Below are 17,431 nucleotides of genomic sequence, written 5' to 3' on the forward strand. Positions count from 1 at the left end.
GTGAATTAAACAAACTTGATTCGAATTTTAATTCGAATTTAGAGATTTATCAAACCTATACCCTGTAAATAATTCGAATTCAACTATTCGCCACCTGAAACCTGCCGAGGTCATGTGTAAGTCAATGTAAAGCAGACGTGATAACCGCTACACTATGAAACCCAATCTTAAATACAAGTTAAGAACATCCTGATATGAAATTCATATAAGACTATGGTTTTGGTATAACTTTCAAGTATCCAGCAATGAAACATTACATATTATCAAAAGACCCATGAATTGTTCAGGCATTGTTCCACTTGGGATTGAACCCAGGACCTTCTGTGTGTAAAGTGGATGTGAGAACCTCTACACTATGAAACTATGGTAAGATTCTTTAATATGCCACTTAATAGTATATGAACTATCTGTTGTTTAAGTGTTCATTTTGGGGGTATAGTTTTCCTTTAAATGCCACTTTCAGGTGTGGTTTTATTGGGATTGCACCCAGGACCTTCTGCATGTAAAGCAGACGTAATAACCACTACACTATAAAACCCCATCTTGACTACACACTTTGTTTTTGTTTGTAATCTAAAATCAAAGGACCCATCACTTTGTGGTTTCTCTGGAGATTTAAGCCAGGACCTTCTGCATGTAAAGCAGACAAGATAAACGCTACACTATGAAACCCAATCTTAAAAACAAGTTAAGCACATCCTGATATGAAATTCATATAAGACTATGGATGTGGTGTAACTTTTAAGTAGCAGTGAAACCACAGTAAAAGTTTAAGTCTAAGGTATGGAGACAATTACACATCATCTTGATTGTAGGCTGAAAGTACCACTAGTCGCTTCAAAGTGTGGTTTCTCAGGAGATTGAACCCAGGACCAGGTCCGGACTGGGAGTCAAAATAGGCCCTGGCATTCCAAGTACTCAGAGGCCCAAATAGCCCCCCCACCAGCCCAATAAATAATGACTGTCTATGGCAACTTATAGCAGCCCCTCTGGCATTTGCCAGAACCCACTGATTGCCAGTCCAAGCCTGCCCAGGACCTTGTACATGTAAAGCAGACATGATAACTACACAGTGAAACCCAATGCTGGGTTCATGTTTAGGACATCCCGGGTTGAAATTCATATAAGACTATGGTTTTGGTGTAACTTTCAAGAATCCAGCAATGAAACCATAAACATTATCAGAAGACACATCAAGGTGTGGTTTCACTGGGGATTGAACCCAGGACCTTCTTCGTGTAAAGCAGATGCAATAACCACTACACTATGAAACCCAACGTCGCAGATGTGATTGGGGGATCCTGGATTGCAATATAAAAGACTATGGTTTTGGTGTTACTTTATACTATCCAATTCTAGGCTATGAAAATGATTGTGGTTTTTGTTTGTAGGCTGAAATTATCAAAGGACCCGTGTAAAACAGACGCGATAACTACTACACTATGAAACCCAACATTGGGTACATGTTTAGGTAACCCAGGGCTCAAATTTATAGAAGACTATGGCTTGGCTAAATTTCCAGCATTCAGTATTGATTCCACTGTTATACCTTTAACTCTAGGCTATGAAAATGATTGTGGTTTTGCTTGGAGACTGAAATGATCAAACACATCTTCAAGTTGTGGTTTCACTGGGACCTTCTGTGTGTAAAGCAGACATGACAACCGCTACACTATGAAACCCATACTTGGGTGCACATTTAGTACATCCTGGAATGAAATTTATATGAGACTATGGTTTGTATGGTTTTAGTATCCAGCAATGAAACTTGGACTTGGTGCACAACATAGTTTGGAGTAGGGTATACATACCTCAACATCTGCTCATTTACATTGATATTATGTATTGTTTTATAATAAAAGCACAGTCATAAATGTCATTCTAGGCTATGGAGACATTTACATTTCTTTTTGCTTGCAGGCTGAAATGATCTAAAGCGACTTCCAAATGTGATCTTACTGGGGATTGAACCCAGGACTTTCTGCGTGTAAAGGCGATAAGATAAGCACTATACCATGAAAACTTAACCTATACTAGGCTGAAATGAAGAGTAGGATATTAGCATTTTATTTGACAATGAAATCTCTGTCATAGCTTTAATTGTGGCAATGAAAAGGTTTATATATTTTGTCATTTTTAGGCTGAAATTATCAAGACACCAACCAAAGAGTGGTTTCACTGGGGATTGAACCCAGGAACTTTTCTCCGTGAAGCAGACATGATCATCACTACACTATAAAACCAAATTTAAAGGACCTGTAACATCAATTTTTTTTTTAAAATTCGTTAGTATACACCAAAAAAACCCCACAAAGACAAATTAAACTTTGAAATCACTAAGTCTTTATTAAGAAATAACTTACCGAAACTCTGCTTGTGCTCCTCTTCAGAAAAGGTGATCCGGCAATCCATCGTGCAGCGCTCGATTTCTCCTCCCTGTCTTCCTTATAGGAGATAGCCAGGGAGGAGAAATTGAGCGCCGCACGATGAATAGTCGCCTTTTCTGAAGAAGAGCACCAGACTAATTAATTTTAGTTAAGTAAAGGCATGCATGCGCTAGAAATGAGGCATGTCTATATAAAAGAGATCAGACAGCTGGGCAATTTATAAAGGCTGGCAACTGTATTGTATTGTCTAAAAAAATGTATGTATGTACATTAGACATACTTAGTGTTGCCACCCGGCCGGTATTTTACCGGCCTTGCCGGTAAAACACCAGCCAAGGCCCGGCCGGTATTACAAATTTACCGGCAATGTAGCTGCTGGTAAATTTGTAATACACCTAAAAAAAGCCTGCGGCCTGCCCCCAGCCAGCTCCAAACTCACCTTTTTTCCTGGGCTTCTTGCCAAATGCATGCGTTTGGCTCCGCCCCCTTTGACGTCACGACCCGGCCAGCCAATAGCGCGTCGCGGCCCCGTCCCCTTTAGCGTCATGGCCCTGCCCTTTTAACCCCGCCCCCTCTCCCTGCAGGTGAATATTATTTTAAAAGGTGGCAACCCTAGACATACTCTAAACGCTAGATGATTAGAAATAAGATATAGTTGTAGCAGACCCTTAGGGAGGAACTCCACGATGCGTCTGGTGCCGACATGTCGCCATGCGACGAAACAGGAAGTGAAGGAGAATCGCATGTAAGAACTACATTTATCCGACTGTCGGATGAAAATGCAGAACTTCCTGTTTCTTCACAACATCCGACACGTCGCATGTGTTTCATTGCATAGCGACGTGTCGGCACCAGACGCATCGTGGAGTTCCTCCCTTATTCCCTTGCTTTTTCTAACAAGTTTATAGTAGGCTATTATTCTCCAGATGAGATCTCTACCCATAATGCTGCCAGCCTTTATAAATTGCCTAGCTTCTGACCTCTTTTACATAGACATGCCTCATTTCTACATAAAACATATACAGCCTAACCATTTTTTTTTAGACCTACATATATCTATATATAAATATATACAAATATATCATATTTCTAATCATCTAGAATTTAGAGTAAGTCTAACAACAGAAGAAATGTGACTGGGAATGTGGATTGCAGATGACTTGACAGAAAGCAGCCAACATTTCTGCACTGTAAGAATATATTACAAATGAAACCTTGTGTCTTTATGGCTCAGTATAGTTATTGCATCAAAAATGGGCTGCATTTTCTTTTTTTATTTCAATGTTATCGCTATGTATTTAATAAGTAAGCTCCTATCAACGTGAATATGTAACGGCTCCCAGGTAAGTGTGGAGCTCACAAAGAAAGTACGACAATAAAAACAATCATATTTCTAATTTTATTTCTATGAAATGGTTATATTTCTATACAAAGTCGTAACCAACCTATCTGAATGAGATATTTATTGTTCACTTATGCATTAATTGTGCCTAAAGAGCTTGATTCCCATCCAGGTCCACAAATGAAAAAACACATAAACGGGCAAAGTGATGGGGAGCAGCAGGCTGTAAAAACACAAGCTGGCTGTACTGGTGCAACCTTTAGGGAAATCCTCATCCACTGAGGCAGAGTATAATAACCCTGTCAAAGACACCAGAGGAATGAGCACAGTCAGCACAGGGAGGGAGAGAAACATGGCTTCTTTACTATTTGTACAAACAAAGCCAAAAACCTATGTTGTCTGCTCCGTGTTCTCAGCTTTCCGATCTTTATGAAGCACGTGGGCATCCTATGGGATCATGTTTGGGATAACATCGATTATTGGGTAATCTATACCCAGCTCATCATTGATTAACTCATTGGTAGAGCCTTCATATCTAGGGAGAAAATGAAATATAAGCAATCACATCTGGATCAATATTATTATTAACACAAATTTCTAAAGCACCAACATATTCCACCATGTTGTACAATAAAGAGGTGTATGTACTAAATAAACAACCAATAACCGAGAGGTGAAGATGGCCCTGCCTGAATGAACAATATGCAGAGAGTCACAATTGTTTTGCAAGATAATACTCTGTTTTTAAAGTACATGAAGCTGTTCTTCATGGTTTATTTAATGTTTGAATGTATTTTAACAGACAGTTAAGCTTAGGTTGTTCCCCACATAAAAATGTACTTAAAAAGTCTGTGCTGACAGACAACACAAAAATAAAATGTGAACACTGGGTGGCAGCAAAGGGGTCAAAACATATACATTCCTGTTCAAAATACAGTCATATGAAAAAGTTTGGGAACCCCTCTCAGACTGCATATTAATTGACTCCACTTTCCACAACAAAAAAGGTAACAGTGGTATCTCTTTCATTTCCCAGGAACATCTGGGGGGTTTTCTGAACAAAGAGTTTTAGTGAAGTAGTATTGAGTTGTATGAAATTAAATCAAATGTGAAAAACTGGCTGAGCAAAAATGTGGGTACCCTTTTAATTTTGCTAATTTGAATGCATGTAACTGCTCAATATTGATTACTGGCAACATCAATTTGGTTGGATTAGCTCATTAAGCCTTGAACTTCCTAGGCTGGTGTGTCCAATCATGAGAAAAGGTATTTAAGTTGCCAATTGCAAGTTGTGCTTCTGTTTGACTCTCCTCTGAAGAGTGACAGCATGGGATCCTCAAAGCAACTCTCAAAAGGTCTGAAAACAAATATTGTTCAGTATCATGGTTTAGGGGAAGGCTACAAATAGCTATCTCAGAGGTTTAAACTTTTCAGTTTCAATTGTAAGGAATGTAATCAGGAAATGGAAGGCCACAGGCACAGTTTCTGTAAAACCCAGGTCTGGCAGGCCAAGAAAAATACAGGAGCGGCATATGCGGAGGATTATGAGAATGGTTATAGACAACCCAAAGATCACCTCCAAAGACCTACAAGAACATCTTGCTGCAGATGGTGTATCTGTACATCATTCTACAATTCAGCACAATTTGCACAAAGAACATCTGTATGGCAGGGTGATGAGAAAGAAGCACTTTCTGCACTCAAGCCACAAACAGAGTTGCTTGTTGTATGTAAGGTTGCCACCTTTTCTGGAAAAAAATACCGGCCTTCCTATATATTTATCTTTTTTCCCTATTAATAACATTGGGATCAGCCATCATTTTTACCGGCCAGGCTGCTAAAATACCGGCCAGGTGGCAACCCTAGTTGTATGTAAATTCTCATTTAGACAAGCCACAGGCATTTTGGAACAAAGTGCTTTGGACTGATGAGACAAAAATTGAGTTATTTGGTCATAACAAAAAGTGATTTGCATAGTGGAAGTAGAACACCGCATTCCAAGAAAAACACCTGCTACCTACTGTCAAATTTGGTGGAGGTTCCATCATGCTGTGGGGCTGTGTGGCTAGTTCAGGGACTGGGGCCCGTGTTAAAGTTGAGAGTTGGATGCATTCAAACCAAAATCAACAAATTCTTCAGGATAATGTTCAAGCACAAAGTTGAAGTTACACAGGGGTTGAATATTCCAACAAGACAATGACCCTAAACACACTTGGAACTCTACAAAGGCATTTATTCTTTTTTTTATACTTTTTCATATGACTGTATGTGATATAAATAGAGTTTGTACTGGGCATCCATTCTGTCTACTGTCTACTGTAATTAAACAATAAACCTAAATAGCATAGAACATTACATTTAACCCACCTGGTTCTACACAGCAATTATGGGAGGTAGTAAATGAACTCTTTACCAGTTAAACATCCCCTCTCCTTATCTCTCCTAAGGGAGGCCAGCAGGAGTAAAAATAATGTTTTTTAATTAAAGCGGTGGTTCACCTTTAAGTTAACTTCTAGTATGTTGTAGAATGGCTAATTCCAAGCAACATTTTAGTTGTATTTTTCCTTTTTATAGTTTTTGAATTTGCCTTCTACTTCTGACTCAAACATCAGCTTTCAAATGGGGGTCACTGACCCCAATGAAAAAAGAAATGCTCTGTGATGCTACAAATGTATTGTTATTGCTTCTTGTTTTTAGTCATCTTTCTATTCAGGCCTCTCCTATTCATATTCCAGTCTCTTATTCAAATCAATGCATGGTTGCTAGGGGAATGTGGACCCTAGCAACCAGATTGCTGAAATTGCAAACTGAAAAGCTGCTGAATAAAAAGCCGCATAACTCAAAAACCACAACTAGTAAAAAATTTAAACCAATTGCATATTGTCTCAGAATAATAGTCTCTAGATCATACTAAAACCTAATTTAAAGATGAACAACCTCATATTAAAACTAAGCAGCAGCCATTAATGATTTTATAAATTGTAATGAAGTCCTGTGTACTGTGACATACATATATATATATATATATATATATATATATATATATATATATATATATATATATATATATTGCCCCTTCAAAGGGTCATTAAAGGGGTTGTTCACCTTTGAGATAACTTTTAGTATGACGTAGAGAGAGATATTCCGAGACAATTTGCAATTGGTTTCATTTTTTTCATTATTTGCGGTGTTTGAGTTATTTGGCAGCTCTCCAGCTTGTAATTTCAACATTCTGGTTGCTATGGTTGAAATTCCTCTAGCAACCATGCATTGATTTGAATAAGAGACTGCAATATGAATAGGAGAGGCCTGAATAGAAAGTCGAGTAATAAAAAGCAATAACAATATATTTGTAGCCTTACAGAAAATGTGTTTGTTTTTTTTTTAGATGGGGTCAGTGACCCCCATTTGAAAGCTGCAAAAGAAAAAGGCAAACAACTATAAAACTATAAAAAAAATTTATAATGAAAACCAATTGAAATTTTTCTTAGAATTGGTCATTCTATAACATACTAAAAGTTACCTTAAAGGAGAACCAGCCGTTTAATGAGAAAATCTGAATATAACTGCGGTTGACTATAACTTTTGTTTTAGAGAGAAAAATAGACAAAGGAACACTGCCAAATTCACTAATTCTACCAGTTATAAAGGCACTTTGGATAGCGGGGTCCACTGTTATATGAAATGAGCAGCCCCACTGCTGTGTGAATTGCAGATAAATAAGCCACTGTATGACACTATATAGGGTTATAGATATGTATGAAGCATCAGTGAAAACAAATGATTAAGTTATAATAGGAATAGTGAGCTGTTAATAAGCAAATAATGAGATGTCAGTGGGCCAGGGAAATGCTGGCTAAGTCAGACACAGCAGTAGTATCATTCAGTCAAATACAGATAATAAAACTGCCTATTAAGCCAGTGCCAGGTGTTTTACCTCAGAGAATTCCGTGAGACAGAGCAGAAATTGCAGAAGGTTAGGATCAAATTCCTTGTTGTCATTCAGGCTCTGTTCTGTGGATCTGGAAGCGGAAGTGCACGGGTCGGAGTCTGGTTGCGGTCAGTGAGCTGGTAGGACAGGCAGCATTCACTGGTCACTGGACTAAGGTGTTATATGTTCTTCCCCATACCCTGACAACCGGCATATTCCACTTTCTGCAGAGAAACGGAGTCTGACACACAAGCGATTCTAGCCGCCTCTTTCCTGTGCAGCTTTCTAACCCGCCCCTCGCACAACACAAACCAGGCTCGGTGGTTCCTGTTAGGCTCCATGTACTTTGATGTGTGATCCAGGGTCATTTTCTCAGTGTGTTACTGCCTGTGCTTGACAGGAGAAGCAAGTGAGGCACAAGGTGTGAGGTAGAGGGGGCTCCAGGGTAAATAGAATTCAGTGTGGAACAGAGAACACAGCTCTTATATTAAAGCACAATATAAAGGTAACTGGAATGCTCACTTTCCTCACTGATTGTATATGCAACACTTTGTACAACTATTCATGGAATTACAAATAGATTTGTATTGGTTAAATTATACGTACTGTAAATGCATTTTGTATGGATTTTTATAGACACAAAAGTTTTCCCCTTTTTTTTTTTACCAAAGCTTGAATAAAAATAAATGAAGCCCATTTGCTCTTAAACTAAGATAAATTAATTTGGAGGGCTGTTTAAGGTAAGGGCACATGGGCAGTTTCAGGGAGATTAGCTATAATGAAAAATCGCCAGTGGGATGGCACTTGCGGCTTTTCATTTTCAAAATGCATAGCTTGCAATTCCGCATAGTTTTGCCCAGTGATGCTCAGTCCTACCTGCCTTTCATTCCAGATTGAGAGCTTCTGGGCCTATTGACACAGGGGAACCCTGAAGCTTCCTCCATTTGCAGACCAAGTGTTAGATCCAGGGTTCCCATAACGCTGTGCTTCAATCTCTATGATTTAGCGGAATAGAGCACACATGTCACTTGAACACCAGAAATGATGACAGACAGAAATTATATGGCACAACTGTTACAAATTTGTGAAGAAGCACATGCACAGTTGTGTTTGGTGAATCAGACACAAGGACACCAGAGTTCTGGGTTAAAAACATTGCACTTTGCTTACTGCACTTGTAGACACACATATGCCCTATTGTCCTTTGAAGTTGTAGAAAGGAGATAATATTTATATATAATTATAAATAAGACAGGCAGAGTGGGTATGAGATCCCTCTGTAACAAACAGACGTTCCAATACGCCATACTGCATTTAAACAGTACATGATTACAAAGAGGCACAGGCTTAACCTGCTCTCAAAATGGTGGGCCCCTTCATACATAAATGTAATTCAGTAATGGCCCATAGTCTGATAACTACCAAAGAGGTACACGGTATCATATTGAATTTATCCCAATGATTCTGATGATTCATCCAATCAGGTGTAGAACAAACGTTGGCTTTATATTAGCTTCCTTCTTGGATTTAGATATACATACTCTTACACTCTTATCAAAATACCTCCTGTACTCAATATAAATGTTATATCAGCAATCTGACATGATCCTGAATATACAAACCTGTTACATGAGAATCTCCTTTTCAGCAATTGTAACTACATCTGAATTTAAACTGGAGAGCTAAGAACCTGTCTCTACAATGTAATGGTATCTTCCAGTAGGCACGCGTGTCTAAAACTTAATGGTATCTTCCAGCATGAGCCTAAAGTTATGATGTCACTTAATAGTAAGTCATGTGATTAGACATCTCAACTGTCTAAAGTGACAGTTAGAGAGAGGAGAGCTAGAGAGCAGGAGCTATATTAGAGAGTGAGATTTTTATTTCAAAACTAAATAGATAATAGAGGGCCGGGCCCATTAAAAGGAGGAAAGAGAGTAGGGAGGACGAGGAGAAAGAGGGTTTGAAGTGGGAGAAGATGAGTAGGAAGGAGACAGGAGCGGAGGAGAGGATTAAAATGGGGAGAGAGAGTAGGGAGGAAGAGGTTCAAAGGGAGAAAATGAGTAGGAAGGAATCAGGAGAGGAGGAGAAGATTCAAATCAATGCTAAAAAGAAGACTAAGAGTAGAGAGGAGAAAAAGATTCGGATGGAGAAGGTGAGTAGGAAAGAGTCAGAAGAGGAGGAGAGGATTCAAATAAATGCTAAAAGGAGGAGAAAGAGTAGAGGGGATGAAGACACTTGGATGAATAAGGAGAGTAGGAAGGAGAAAGGAGAGGAGGAAAGAGCAAATTCAAATGAGAAGGATAGAGAAGAGAGCCAGAGGAGGAGTCCAAAATCCCCAAAAGAGGGAAGAATTACAAAAAAGAGAAGCAGAGAGGACGACAGAGCAGCTGGTAGGTGAAGCAGTTTGAAAAACAAAATACTCTTTTTACATTTTTAATTCTGTAGTACAAAATGTGGCTCAACGTTGTCATCTACCCTTAATGTGTTGGTTAGTGTTGGAAAAGTACCATTTTTTCCATGTCAGTTTGGGTTCCTATAAAACTTGTCCTATGATATCCTGTCAGTTAAACTGTCACTCCCATAAATTCACTGACAGCACTGCATTTTTAGTGTAGTATTTCATTACTAATTTTAAGGAAGACTACATTTCCCATGATGCAATATGAACTTTAGGGTACCACTAGCTCTTGCTGATGCCAGCTTGTCACCGAAAATCTGTGTGCATATTAATTTACCAAACTGGCCTTCTTCGTGAAGTCTACAAGCCCCCATTGTACACTAACATGAGTGCAGCAGGAGTAATCATCTACAGGCATGCAGTTATTCTTGATGTTGCCAAATTACTGTACTTCTTAGTTTTAATCCTCTGTCATCAATGTATGTATATGTGGAGAGATATAAACCCTATAAACACTGGAACAGACCTTTACTCACTCAACAGTGGAAATCGACTATAGGTTTAGATGGTGGATTATAATGTTTTAAACTGTGGCAACTTTAGCTAAAAAAATGGCTTTGATATCAGAAGAAACTTTTAATAAACTATATGTATATGTTATAATCTACAAGATATCACTATTGTATCACTATTGTAAGGTTACTAGCTAAGGTTACCTGGCATAGCCTGGAAAATGTAATCTTACACCTTTTCTTTAGTTATAATTAACTAATTATAATTTAAAAAAAACACTTCATGGCAAAATATTTGTGTTGCTGGCAAGTTCTTCAATGCAATGAATTGCCACAATTCTATAGCATTTTTCAGTCATGGCAGATATCCTGGTGGGCTCTGGGCAAATATCCGCTTTGCTTTGTATTAAAACAGCATGTTAGTTAATGAGGCAATTCAACACCATATACCTCATGCAAAACATTCAATAGTATATATGTGATGGCATTTAAAGGAGTGGTTCACCTTTAAGTTAACTGTTAGTATGTTATAGAATGGCCAATTCTAAGCAACTTTTCAACAGGTCTTACTTGTTTATTTTTTATAGTTTTACAATGATTTGCCTTTTTCTTCTGATTCTTTCCAACTTTCAAATGGAGGATCACTGACCCCATCTCAAAATTCTCTGTAAAGCTACAAATTTATCAGTATTGCAACATTATATTACTAATCTTTCTATTCAGTTCTAGTCTCCTGCTCATAGTTCAGTCTCTTATTCAAATCAGTGCATGGTTGCTAGCGTAATCTGAACCCAAGAAACATAATTGCTGAAATTGTAGAGCGCTGAATAAATAATACAAATAATAAAAAATGAATACCAATTGTAAATTGTCTTAGAATATCACTCTTTAATTAAAGGGGCAGTATACCTCCTTGTTCAACAGTAGTGCTAAACATACTTTTTGTTTTGATCACAAAAAAAATCTATGGTTTTTATTATTTCTTGAGCTAAACTGGGGAAATAAACTCTGTTTCTGTTCCATATGATTCCATGAATCCCTGTTCATTAAACTCATGTTGAAGGTGGCAGGTACTGTCCATTTGAGTAATCTGGCTAATGTAGTGTCATTACTTTTTTTTTAACTAGATGAAATCGAAAGCAAGAAACATCGTGCTGATTCTCCAGAGCCGCCCGACCCACTGGCAATTACCAACTATCAATTCCATTCTGAGCTGGGGGAAGGAACATTTGGCAAGGTGAGTGACAACTTTCCAAAAGGGGTAAAGGTGTGAGGAAAAAGAATTAGGGATTTATTATTTATATTTATATTTAAATTATAGCACTAAAATAAATAGAAATATTATGCTGTGCCTGTCTCTATGAATCCATTTCAATCAAACAGCAAGGGAACGACATGTATTTTGAGAGCTTTCCACAAGTTCTCTAATCTGTCCAACCATTAATTATGCTAGTGTGAATCAGTGATTGTATCCCTGCAAGGGGCTTTTTATGATGATTTCTCATTGCATTTCTCAGGTTTTCTTGGCAAAATTACGCAACAAGAAGACACACGTGGCCGTTAAAGTCATCAAGAAAACATCTAAGATTAGTTGTGTTAAGATCAAGACTGAATCCAAAGTGCTCCGGATCGCCAAAGAAAACCCATACCTGTGCCAAGGTTTTGCAGCATTTCAATCTCAGGTATATGTTTGGGTCAATCATGCAGCCGTCAAAATACTACATATTATTTCCTAATAGACAAACCTTTGCACTAAGCTTCTAACCCACCCATACATGCAATGATCCGTTTCACATGCCAAACAGATCATACAGAACTAAGCATTACATACATTACATTAGCTCTGCAACACAAATCTCTATATTGTCATGCAGCAAAACTATATCTCCCTTACACCATTCATACTAAACTCACAAACCTCATAAATTGATACTTTAATAGGGCTTATATTAATCTTTTCTATTGATGAATGTTCTCACATAGGTGTAGAAACACATAGCAACAAATGAACTATTTGCTTTTCTTATTATATCTACTCCCAACTGAAATTTAACATACTCTACTAACAATACTGACGTTTGAGATGAGATGGATATTGGGTGCACACATGAATGACCAGTAGTCTGATCATTCAAATCATGAGGACAATGGATTGGATCACAAGTAGAGCTCAAATCTGGGCCACAAAACACAGTCTGGCTCATTTATCAGTGCTGGGCAAATTTGCCCATGGGCAGTTACCTATAGCAACCAATCAGTGATTAGCCTTTTAAAGCCAGCTGCAAGTAGAACAATGAATGCAGCAATTTGATTGGTTGCCACGGATTACTGCCCATGGGCACATGTGCTCAGTGTTGATAAAATACCCCAAGTGACTCAATATACCACTTGTATTTGGATCAGTCCTTAAAGGAATTGTTCAGTGCAGTAGTGTTCTGGCCATAATGTTAGACATCCATTCACTCCAGCCTTTATACAGTTTTGCTAACTAACTATATTTGAAACATTTTTTTAATATTTTATCTATTTACCCAGTTATTATTTTTATACTGATTTTATACTGTTCCTTTAACAATGTATATATGATTTTACTGTTTTATAATTGTTTAAATCTGTGTTCTCTCGTATGTTGTTTTTAATTTTAATAATCTCTTTTTATTTGTCTGTGTAACCAGTCGCATTCATTCCTCGTCATGGAGTTTGCCAGTGGGGGCAGCCTGTGGGATCAGATAGTAAAATACCAGCGCCTGGAGATGAGCAGAGTTTTGTAAGTGATACCTGAGGAACTCAACCTTTTTGTGTCTCTTAGTTTACTGTTATCTGCCCCAATATGGTATAAAAACAGGGAAAGAAAAGATTATCCTCTTAATTGTTTAATACGAAGAAAGCAAGTACATGTTGCACTTTACAATAATATTATTATTAGAAATAGGGGGCATAAAAGAAAGTAACAAAAAAAGTTGAAAAAAAACAATAGGATAAAGATATAAAAGTAGAAAAATGACATGGCTATAAAGGGTCAGTAACTAGTAAATGCTACCTGCTGTTTTGTGGCATCTTTTGTTATGCTCTTTTGGTACACTGAAAGATTCTGTTTTTCTGCCCAATTTTCCTCCCTTGAAAAGGTTCTATTCGGCAGAGATAGCGTGTGGCCTAGATTTCCTGCATGACAGAGGCATCATTCATCGGTATGTATTACTCAGCTCTGATCTCTTGCTACTGTATCTGTGGTCTTTTGTAATGTATATTGTGATCCAGTGTCAGACTGGATACCAGGAAAACTGGTGTGGGCCCAGGTGTCAGTGGGCCTCTTGCTTCTAACCATTTGGCCTATTTCATGGTCATTCCCTATTTCTTTATGAAAAAAAGAGGCTTAATAATGGAAGAATGGAGTATAGAAAGTAGACATAAAAGACTAGGAGAATAAAGAGGTTAAATGAGGAAAAGAGGAATAATACTTTGGAAAGTGGGCCCATGGTCTAAAATTTTCAGGTAGGCCACTGGTATCCCAGTCCAACTCCTACAATATGTTTGCAACATTCATATTATTGGCTAAAAGTAAAACTCTTTGACTTCGTTTCACAACCATTTCCATCAGGTCCTTTATATTTTAAATAATTCAATTCTTCTACCTTCTAGGTTTTTTAGAAGATTCTGTTAAAGTGAATATACTAGGGGTCATATAATACTTGCAGAGTACCAAGTGAAAGAATGGGTTCAATCTGCCATTCTTTTTACAATTTGAGACCGTAGAAGAATTCCTGCCTGTCTCTGCAGTCTAAAACAGAGTGCACGGACCTGCGGTTGACCCATAAATATAGTGCTGCAATCAGCTGTATTTACCCATAAGTGTTTTTGTGATTTGTAATGCCTTACCTCTATGCCATTTCATGGGTCTTAATTTAATGGACAGATACATGTTGCTAACGGAGCTGCCATATTTTTTTTGCACAGTGTGACTACATTGTACCAGCAGGTTTCCCATTCAATAGCTTTAGAAACAGATTAAGGCAGATATGTCTTTCTTTCCACAACTACACATATTCTTTTTGTAATAACTGAATGTATTCTATCTATATTCCAGAGATCTAAAACCAGAAAACATCTTGCTGGACCAAGAAGGCCACGTGAAAATATCCGATTTTGGTCTAGCAGTGGAGACATTTGGTGATAGAGTCACTGGCTATGCAGGAACACTGGGCTACATCGCTCCGGAGGTGAGGAATGCAATACCAGTATTTTTCTAGCATAAATAAATGTCTAGGGAATGTGCCCAAAATAATGAAAATGTGTGAGTTATATGGCATTAAACTTAGGTTTGCACATATGTATGTCTATTTGTGTGTCTCGGTTACATTAAAGAGGATGTGAATAATAAAATATGTTATTAGAGTTATTATTTATTTCTGAATATATTATATTATGTTACTTAATTTTAAACAACATTTTAAAATGCATGAATTAAAAATGTGCAATGATTGTAACTTTGTTGTTTAATTTTGGGGGTTTATATAAGTAAAGTCTAATAAAAACAAGACTAAAAAGTTGAGTTGACATACATGAGATAGGTCAGTGGAATGTATTACTTATACTATACATCCAAATATTTTTACCCTCTCAGGACTCTTGAGTGTGCTTTAGATGTTAGGTTCTATTCATGGGTCTCAAAAATATGCTGAATTAGTGCAACATTCTAGCTGTTATCAAAATAAAATGTCATAGTTAACTAAAACAAGCTTTTTTTCTAGATGTAAGTGCTCATTAGATGTTACTATTTCTTGTTTCTAGATGATAAATAATGAGGAGTACGATTCAGCGGTTGACTGGTGGTCATTCGGTATCATCATCTGTGAAATGGCCACTGGTAAGTCCCCATTTTATGATGGCCCTGATAGAGAGAAAGTCATCATAGACACCATCTGCAATGAGCCTGAGATACCTGATTGCCTAAGCACAGATCTACAGCATCTTATAATAAATGTGAGTATGAACAGAGATATAGAAATGGCTAAGTTTATAGACAAATAGTATATTTTAAATTTCTCTCAATATAAGGTTTTTCTGGATTTGCTTTTTACTTTGCCATCCTTACTTCTGAAAATGTATAAAGTTTAAAACGATTGATAATGTACTGCTCTTGGCTGTTGAAAAAAGCACATAGATATCATTCACAGTAGGGCTAATGTCACAAGCACCAGGATTGTTTCAAAGTTAAGAAAATTGTTCATTTTCCTTTAGCTACTGGAGAAGGATCCCCAACTGCGTCTGGGAATTTATGGAGATATCCGATACCACGCATTTTACTCATCCATTGATTGGGAGGAACTGGAACAGAAGAAGATACCACCACCTGTCCAGCTAACAGAAGTAAGTACATGATTGCTGATGAAAATACACTCATTATTTACTCACCAGTGAATTTCAAAAAGTTTACTCTACTTTGCAGTCTACCCAAGGAAAGCCATTTAAAATGGTGGCACAACATTAAATTGGAAAGTTTGCTGGGCAAGCATAATTTGTTATGAAACAAAATCCCAGATTAAAATATTGGACCCCCCCAATTAAATGTGAGTTACCTTGTCCTTTAAACATTGGGAAGGGGACTAAATAAGTGGGGGGAAAAGCAGTGATTTGCATGATTTTGTAGCTTTCATTTTCCACTTGTATTAATGAATGAGTCCTGAAATAAGAAAAGGAGAGGGCCTTAAGGTGTGTGTGAAATACAGAAAAGGAGAGGGCCTTAATGCAGAGATAGATACAACAATCTGTTAATTACATTTTCTGTAGATTTAGAGGGCATTGGTTTTCTAGACATTAGTTACTAACCCTGGCAGACAAAGATGAATTTAAATTTCAGCTTAGTAAGAGGCAGATTAGATATAAAAAAGCATATAATTAAAAAAACAGAAATAGGAAGAAATCCAGCTGCATTTTGTGTACAGTTTACTATAAGGCGAATATCCTCTTTATGAATTAAACATACCCTTCTGCACTACCATTAACACTCAAAGCTTTTCTTGCAGCCTTCAAGTGATGTCAAGAAGTGCTATGGAAAGTCACTGTCACCGTTGGATTTCCTGGATTACAAGAAAACAACACAGGAGATTCACAATATTTCAGGCTTTTCTTATACGAGTTCCACCTGGTACAAGGAGTGACTTAAATGTACTGCTGAATCTCAGCCATGCATCGTATCCACCTGATGCATCAAGATCATCATCCTCATCATCACCTGCTCATAATAGAAACATAACTAAGTATAGAGTAGGGATGGCCTATGCTGCTAGTGAGAAAGGTGTGTGATTCTGTGAGTGAAAGGAAACTCAGTGCCGCCATAAGAAACTCCAGCTAGTGTAGCGCCTCACAGGCAGCTCCCCACACAGCGCAGTGCAGCCATTATGTCACTGGTTTTAATCCATCTAATAAGATCAAAGTGGTTGGACAAGGGGAAATTAGTCGCCAAGCAACAAATCGTCTCTACTGCAGGCAACTAATCTCCCCAAATGCCTTCCCGCCAGCAAGAATATGAATCGCCAGTGGGATGGCAAATGTATCGCTTCATTTTCCGAAGTCGCCAGACGTTTCCTTGTGAGGCAACTTTGGAAAACTGAAGTGACACAAATGCCATCATACTGGCAATTCGCATTCTTGCTGGTGGGAAGCATTTTGGGGAGATTAGTCGCCCGCAGCAGCGAAGATTTGTTGCTTAGCGACTAATCTCTCCGTGTGCCTCCCTTACTGGCAGCCACCTATGTCCCTTCTCATGACGGCACTGAGCAGATATGAAAGGTGTGTGAATGGGCAGTAACACGGGGTGAAGCCTTGACGTGGCGTTGCTGCTCACATGTATATAAACGT

General features: G+C 37.9%; 1 protein-coding gene and 1 non-coding gene across 2 annotated transcripts; both read right to left on the reverse strand.

The window, feature by feature from the left end:
* Positions 1-1,201: 1,201 nt before the first annotated feature.
* trnav-uac lies at positions 1,202-1,274 on the reverse strand. The gene has a single exon. It is a non-coding gene; the product is annotated as a tRNA-Val (tRNA).
* Positions 1,275-3,772: 2,498 nt separating this feature from the next.
* pigy.L (phosphatidylinositol glycan anchor biosynthesis class Y L homeolog) lies at positions 3,773-4,261 on the reverse strand. Its single transcript, XM_018251290.2, has one exon. It carries the CDS (start codon positions 4,081-4,083, stop codon positions 3,868-3,870), a length of 216 nt encoding a protein of 71 aa, XP_018106779.1. The 5' UTR covers positions 4,084-4,261; the 3' UTR covers positions 3,773-3,867.
* Between the last annotated feature and the right edge of the window lie 13,170 nt (positions 4,262-17,431).

This window comes from Xenopus laevis, chromosome 1L, assembly GCF_017654675.1.
Source record: "Xenopus laevis strain J_2021 chromosome 1L, Xenopus_laevis_v10.1, whole genome shotgun sequence".
Classification (NCBI taxonomy): Eukaryota; Metazoa; Chordata; class Amphibia; order Anura; family Pipidae; genus Xenopus; species Xenopus laevis.